The 8291-nt window shown below is 50.4% G+C and overlaps 1 protein-coding gene across 1 annotated transcript; it reads left to right on the forward strand.

The window, feature by feature from the left end:
* Positions 1-216: 216 nt before the first annotated feature.
* Positions 217-2520, forward strand: LOC123502800. Its single transcript, XM_045252065.1, has 3 exons — positions 217-970; positions 1051-1398; positions 1550-2520. Exons 1-3 carry the CDS (start codon positions 217-219, stop codon positions 2518-2520), a joined length of 2073 nt encoding a protein of 690 aa, XP_045108000.1.
* Positions 2521-8291: the final 5771 nt, after the last annotated feature.

Below are 8291 nucleotides of genomic sequence, written 5' to 3' on the forward strand. Positions count from 1 at the left end.
CCTGACTTCAGCGTGCAGTTCAACACAGTGAGTCGGACGTGGATCGTCACGTGGAAGTGGACGAATGGTGCTGCCCTGACTGTCTCGGCAACACAGTGGAGCAGTACAACGTGCCCTTTCCATGCGACAGGCGTTCTGCCAGGAGCTGGAGTCGTGGATTACAAGTGGTTGGCTTGTACCTCACGATGAGCAGCACCTCGGGGGCTTCTACCGCTCATGGCAGTGCGGCAGAACAATGGCGGTAAGGTGCGGCCCGTACTCGATTACCGTGAGCTAAATGACTGCGTGACTGCCTTCACTGCCGACAGCGACGTATGCTCTGACCAACTAAGGAAGTGGCGCCGGCATGGAGAGAACGTGTCCGTCCTCGACCTACGCAAGGCGTATCTACAGGTGCGTGTAGATCGGCAGTTGTGGCCTTTCCAGACCGTGATGGTGAGAGGTCGGCGGTACTGCTTAACGCGCCTTGGTTTTGGCCTCAACATCGCTCCACAAGTTATGAAAGCAGTTGTCAAGACCATCCTGGCTCAAGACTCTAAGATCGAACAAGCAGTTTTGCCGTACGTAGACGACCTGCTCGTGAATGAAGACCTGGTCAGTGCAGAGCAGGTTGCTGCACACTTCGCGAGTTACGGGCTGGAGTGTAAACAGCCAGTCCGTGTGGCGGACGGGGCACGCTTGCTGGGTCTACGCGTACGTCCGGTGAACGGGGAACTGCAATGGACGCGAGACAACGCAGTTGCCGTGCCACCGAAACAAGTGACCCGCCGTGCAGTGTTTGCGTGGTGCGGGCGACTGATCGCTCATTTGCCGGTGGGCGGCTGGCTGCGACCGGCAGTGGCATGGATAAAACGGCAGGTGAACGCTAGTACCCGGGGCTGGGACGACGTGACGGGGATGACGCGCTGTGCGAGCAGATGGATTACGTGTCAAGCAGGCTGTCCAAAGAAGATCCGTGCTGTGGGCAATGGTGCGTGCATGGAGACCAGGCAGTGGTGTGGACCGACGCCAGCTCTATCGCTGCCGGTGTTGTTGTGGAAACACCGCAAGGAGCTGCCATCGAGGACGCATGCTGGATTAGAAGAGATGAGAGCTCCCACATTAACATGGCTGAGCTGGACGCAGCAGTTCGTGGCGTCAATCTGGCCATCGCGTGGGGCATGCGAACCATCGATCTGCGAACAGACTCTGCGACTGTCTACCGCTGGATTGACGATGCGCTGAGTGGCCGGGCACGTCTTCGCACCAAGGCTCATGGGGAGATGCTGATTCGCCGTCGGGTAGATGTCATCCGGCAGCTGGTGACGGAACTTGAGCTGGTCATGTCTGTGACGCTCGTACGCTCCTCAGAGAACCGCGCCGACGCCCTCACGCGAGTCCCAGGGGAGTGGGTGCGAGGTGACAAAGAGTGTAGCAGCGGTAGCAGCAGCATCAGCAGCTAGCAGTCGGGATAGCAGCGTGGCGAGTGTCGCTGACGTTCACATACGTGCTGGCCATCCCGGCGTGCGACGCACACTCTTCTTTGCACGACGTGACATCTCACGAGCAGTGACGCGTGCTGAAGCACGTGCTACTGTGCGGCAGTGTGAGGTGTGCCGCAAGATCGACCCAGCGCCGGCGAAGTGGCAGCACGGGTCATTAAGTGTGACTGAGACGTGGTGGCGTCTGGCGACAGATGTTACCCACTACCTCGGTAGCGCCTACCTGTCCCTTGTCGACTGCGGGCCGTCTCGGTTCGCTGTGTGGCGGCACTTACGTCGTCCAGATGCGGACACCGTCGTCAGTCACCTGGAACAAGTCTTCTGCGAGCGAGGAGCGCCGGCGGAACTGCTCTGTGACAACGACACTGTCTTCCGAGGCCGGCGATTCGCAGCTTTCGCGGCGCGCTGGGGCGTGTCGCTGCGCTTCAGAGGGGCATACGCACCGTCTGGTAACGGTATCGTGGAAAGGAACCATCGCACGGTGAAGGTGATAGCAGCGAGGAAGGGCTGCTCCGTTGCTGAGGCAGTCCACCTGTACAACGTGACGCCCCGGGACGGGGAAACTGTGGCATCAGCTCCCGTGAGTGGTATTTACCGGTACCGAGTACGAGACTGCGTGCGGCACGATCAGGTACAGCGTGCCGTTCACACCTCCCCTGATGTTGCAAGGAAGAACTACACGGTTGACGATGCAGTGTGGGTTCGGAGGCGGGGCGAGCGCTGCACCTCAGCATCGCAGCCCGGCGTCGTCACCAGGGTGAACTCGCCGCAGGTGGTAGAGGTTGATGGAGTCCCACGACACGTCAGGGACTTGAGACACCGCAGCAGCCTCTCAGTGAACGAAGCTGGCACTCCAGATGAACCGGGAGTAGAAGATGAACCCCCGCTTTATGTTGACGCGCAAAGCCAGCTGCTGCAGCCGCAGGTGGCTGAACCCCCACCTGAGGCACCACGAGAAGCCGTGCTTCGAAGGAGTACCCGTGAGCGGCACCCTCCGCAGCGATATTGTTGTGATCCTGGAGATCAGGGGGGTATGTAATGTATATGTATCTGTGTTGTAATGTACTATGATGTGTGTAGGTGATGGGTTAAATACTTGGATGGCGTTGGCTCTTACCCTTGTACCTAGTTACCTAGTTAATTGCTTGTTATGGGAGGGGAAGTGAGGACGACTGTGACGCGAGGCGTCGGGTGAGTGGGAGAGCAGAAGGCGAGCTGTGTAGTCGCCCCACACCTCTGTACACCAAGGGAATAAAGATCACCGGATTGCTGACTGCTTTTTGCTGAACACCACAGTAAGTCAAGACAATTACTTCGTGTAGGAACATTTGTAGCATGTACAACAATGATTTAGCGACCTTTTAGCGACTTTTCAAGGTGGATCTGGTGACGTACAATATTTCCATTTGGCAACTCACCACCACCACCACCACCGCTAGTGACCAGACGTCCATTTCCTCACCAGACACGAGACCTGTGAACACGGTGACCGCCCCACTTGCCCCACCTAGTCCACCAGCTCCACCTGCTCAGTGAAAGGGTGAGTCTATTAATAGAGTGGAGGGAACAAACATGATGGGACAGTGATGGGACGGTAATGGGGCGGATAGTTTAATAGAAAGCTGTATAATAATGCACTGAAGGGGTGACGTGACGTGTGGGAGTGAGTGGATAGTGAAGGGTAGTGAATTAATGGTGCCACAGAGTCATTAGTGATGGGACGGTGATGGGACAGTGACGGGGTGGACAGGCTGTACTAGGAAGGTGTGTCGTGCATTGCAGGAGTCACATGTGGACAATTAGCTGGTGGAGGTAGTTAAGGTAGTTAATTAGGCGTATGGTAGTTATAATGCGTGGAGAGGGTGGTTGTGTACTGTAGGTGTTATGTGTGTGTGTGTGTGTGTCGTCATTTCTCCTCTCTCTCTCTCTCTCTCTCTCTCTCTCTCTCTCTCTCTCTCTCTCTCTCTCTCTCTCCTGCCAGACGTCAGTCCGGAACACGTGGATCTGTGTCTTGAATCACTTCATTATATAGTGAGGGCGGCTGCGGAGGCGTATGGGCTGACTGGGGAAACCTGGGCGTGAGCATGCATGGGCGGGACAGATGTGGGCGGCAGTGGGTGTGGAGCTGTTGACGCCGCCCATAGCTTTGTGTGTGTGTGTGTGTGTGTGTGTGTGTGTGTGTGTCTCTCTCTCTCTCTCTCTCTCTCTCTCTCTCTCTCTCTCTCTCTCTCTCTCTCTCGTGTCGTCTGGTCTAGTGTGGTCTCCTTGCTGTGTCTCGTCTTGTTGACCAGCGTCTGAGGTGATATGATGCCACAATATAGTGGCATGGAAATACTAGCAGTATTGTGTAAACTGACACACTGCCGTTCATGATGGCGAAGGTGGGCAGGTGTGGGTGTTGGCGGTGCTGGTGGAGATATCTACATGCTTGTGTGTAGATAGATAGATACATAAGCTGGTAATTTGATAGGTTCATTCATACGTAAATGGACAACAGTTCGATGGTGTATACACTGCTATAACAATAAACTTATCAATCAATCAAGTAAACATCAATGAGATTTAAAAGGCGAGTGATGAGAGTGTGGGGAACAGCGGGGGAGGGGGAGGTGGAGAGGAGACGAGCGAGGCTCCAGAGACAAGTTTGGTGTGCGTCACTGACAGGGATAAACTCTCCGTGTCAAGGCCCCATCACACCAGAGGCGGTCCTTACTACGCGCAGCAGGTTCTCAACACGTTCATAACATTTTTGAGGACGTAGTGGAGACGTGGTGGAATTGCGAAATCCCTCCACTGCTACGTATCTACCAAGCCTTTACTGCGTACGTCCCTTGATATCCGACCTTTTAGCGACTTTTCAAGGTGGAGCTGGTCCTTGCCGCGTCCATGTCCGTCCTCAGCACGTCCTGGAGATTTTTGTAGGACGTAGTAAGGACGGGCTCTGGTGTTAGTCAAGGGGGCCTTTTACTGATTAGCCTACTTACTACTTACTTCGTCTAGGAACATTTGTAGCATATACAACAATGATTTAGCGACCTTTTAGCGACTTTTCAAGGTGGAGCTGGTGACGTAGAATATTTTCATTTGGCAACTGACCACCACCACCACCACCACCACCACCAGACGTCCATTTCATCACCAGACACGAGACCTGGGGTGGGGGGAGAGGGAGAGAAAATGTTGTGTTCTGATAAGATATTCTTATTTTTCCTCTTTCTTCTATTCTTTCCTGTCCTCTCTCTCACTCACTCACTCACTTACTCACTCACTCACTCTCCACCACCACCATCAGTTCATTCCTCCACCACGGACACACACACGTCTTGAAGGAAGGTTAGTCCGCCGCCCAGAGTCACCTCGGCTGTCTGGCTGGCCACCCTGCGTGCCGCGGGACCAGACGAGCGGTGGAGGGGCGGCGGTCGGGGTTGCGGGTGTAACACTGTGTATGAATATTGTTTGTGTTTTAATTAAGGCGTGTACACACTTGTTGCATTTCCACGTATCGGATCACCGTTGCGTAGCAGTGTTGACAGGATAGTGCTTCACCGTTGCGTGTCAAAATATGACACAAAGTTACGCAACGGGTTCGATCCGCCATTTTTCGGTATTTTGGCGTCAACTCAAAGGAATGATACACAACTCACCAACCTTCGTGTGTGTGTGTGTGTGTGTGTGTGTGTGTGGACGAGGAGCGTGGGATCGTCGCGTTGCATGTTCAGTGTTGTCGTGGACGGGCATGAATATTTGTTGCAATTTTGACCCCAATTGCAGACAAACTGAAAATCAGTTGTGTGTGGCCACAGACAACTGCACATTTGCACTCATGGCTACGGTCAGGAACAAACTGAATGACACTGTTGCATCACTCAACGATGATACACCACGCGGAGAGGCAAAAATGGGTACAATACCCTGTTGCATCGTATTGTATCACAGTGTGATACGCAACGATGAAACGATGCGTGGAAATTCAGTAAGTGTGTACACACCTTTAGAAAGTGTTGGTGGTGATGATGTCAGTGTGGTGTGTATTGGTGGTGGTGGTGGTGATTGTGGTGGTAACTATTGGTGGTGTGTTTGCTTGTTTTGCATCGTGAATATTGATTGATTGAGTGGCTGAAAGATTGACGGATTGATGGATAGATTGCCTGTCTAACTAATAGATTCACTGACTGACTGATATTTGGACTGACTGACTGACTGACTGACTGATTAAATGAATAAAATACTAACTAAATGACTGACTATCTGGCTGACTGACTATTTGGCTGACTGACTGAATGACTGAATGATTGACTAACTGACTGTCTGACACACTGGTTGATTGTCTGTTTGACAAACGGCGCCTGTCCTTGGCAGAAAAAAGCATCGCGCGGTACGAAGGCGCTTAGAAGTGTACCGTAGGAGGTATGTGGTGCGCGTGGCCAGGCACGTGTTGCCGTACGCGAGTGTGCACGTGTAGGGACCTGACAAGTGTGTAGACAACCAATGAAGACGACAGAGGCAAAGGGAATCGGATAAGCGCCTGACACCACGTATATGTCACCCACGATTCCACCCACGCCCACGCCCGTGCTACGTGGGTCCGAAAGCGTGTAGGTTGGGAGGATGTGTCGTCAGGGACTCCCCGGTTGACACGAAACAGTAGGCGAAGGTTGGCGATGCAATTGATGAGCCGTTGTGTCCCTCGCCCATCACTGACACACTCCCGTTCATGAGGGCGAAGATGAGCAGGTGCGGGAACTGGCAGTGGTTGTGGTGGTGGTGGTGGTGGTAGTGGCGGTGGTGGTATTTATATGCTTGTGTGAAGATAGATGGATAAGCGGGTAATTTGATGGGTTGATAGATACGGAAATGGACAGTTGGACAAACAAACAGATAGATGGATAGGCAGGCAGATAGATAAGTCAATAAATTCGTATATAAATAACAATATAGATGTGTATGTAGATAGAAAAAAGTCTATATTCCTCTACTTAGTGTCCTGTCACCCTGGTTTATTGTCAGAAATACTCGTATATCAGGCGGTAGAAATAGAGAATGAGAAAAATAGTACAGTCTGCCTTTTAAGCACCTTGTTTATTGCCTCGCGGGAGTTGCCAACACTCGCTGTACAACAAGATACAATTTAATATTTCCTGCTTTGACAAATAACAAAAGCTGGACACGATAACGAAGAGGAAGATGTCACAATAACCAATAAATCGACATGTGGTATTTGTATAAGCATAGCGTCTCATTAATAAGAGATTTAGTGACAGATAGTTATCATAAACATATATACATGCGTCCTATCTTCACAGACAACCTTTTGCTACGGCAGTAGTCTCTTAGCGGTGGTGGTGGTGAACACAGTTGTGGCGGTGGGCTATACTGACCCATGCACACCCACACCCAGAGACACACACACACACACACACACACACACCCAAAGACACACATACACACACCCACACACACACCCAGAGACACACACACACACACACAAATAAAGTGAAGTGTTGCTATATTACCGACAGTTTTCAAGAAGCACCAAGCACCAGCACAAAGAGACGCAGTGGCAAGCCTTCACCACAAAACTTCACACTGCCTAATCTTCGTCTATTAAAGGTATTTATAAGGCTATTCAGTTAAGGTTAGGTTTTCTTTACATATGAGAGTGAAAACAGTACGCAAATATTTTCAAGTAATGGTATAAGGACCATCAAAAAGAGCAAGGCGTCTGTATTACCCTCTCATATTTGTTTCCTTCATTTACCATAGGCCAAACATGTGTCAGAATGCAGCCACCAGTCTAACATTTCATATAGCCTAGTCAAAATTTCTCTCTGTGGCTTAATTTTAGTTTGGTGAGATGATAAAGACTATATATGGATGTCCTGCCGCCACTGTTCCCGGGTTTTCTCCGGGCCGCCTCCCCGGCGGTCCCCTAGCCATCACCCTACCCCGCCATCACCCTTCTATCGCCAGCCTGCTGGGTCAAATACTTTTTTCGAATATTTCCTGACGGTAATATTGCGCTTCCATGGTATGTTTTATGGTTTCTATAAATGTTTCGTCGTGTTTGAAGTGTGTTCCGCGCCTGTGCTGGGTAAATATGTGGCGTTTAGTGGTGTTTTATGGCGTATGTTAAAGGCTTTTAACGCTCAAAATTTCCCACCTGGAGTTTTGAGCTTTTTCATTTCAAGGTATAAGTGGGCCTTTATGGTAGCAAAAGAGTGCCTGTCCTCTTTTAAGTGTGAAATCAATCTAATGAGTGAAATATGTGGACTTTGAAATGGTGTTTGGGGCTGTTGTAAAAAGCTCTTATTTTTCATTATTTTATTTGCTCACGTTTCTGCTTCTCGGTCTAACTCGCTGTAGAATGCCCTAAAAGATAGCTCAGACTCCCAGAAGTGTGATAAAATACTTGCCAAGTGAAAATGGCTTGACTTTACAGGACGTTTTAAGAGATTTATGGGTTAAAATGTTTTGTACTTTTAACGTACTTAATTTAGACCTTTTTTAAAAACCAGTTAAGCTGGAGATATTTTGATATTTTCAAAATTAGTTTAAGTATTTATCACGTCATAAAATAACAAGCATTTGGCCGTAGCTTCGTTTTTTCTAAAAGTCATTTCTGAAATCAAATGATTTACGTAATTTAGCGGAGTCCCCCCGCTCCCGTTCTCTCGGATGACCACAGCCCACCCAGGTAGTGACTCACCATAGGCCCTGGGTTGGCGCCACTTTTCCAAATCCGCAGTTCGTCAATATTTTGCCTAATATCTAGTGATTTCTACGTGTTTTCGCGTGTTTCGAGGTTCAGGT

Source organism: Portunus trituberculatus, chromosome 12 (genome assembly GCF_017591435.1).
Source record: "Portunus trituberculatus isolate SZX2019 chromosome 12, ASM1759143v1, whole genome shotgun sequence".
In the NCBI taxonomy this organism is placed as follows: domain Eukaryota; kingdom Metazoa; phylum Arthropoda; class Malacostraca; order Decapoda; family Portunidae; genus Portunus; species Portunus trituberculatus.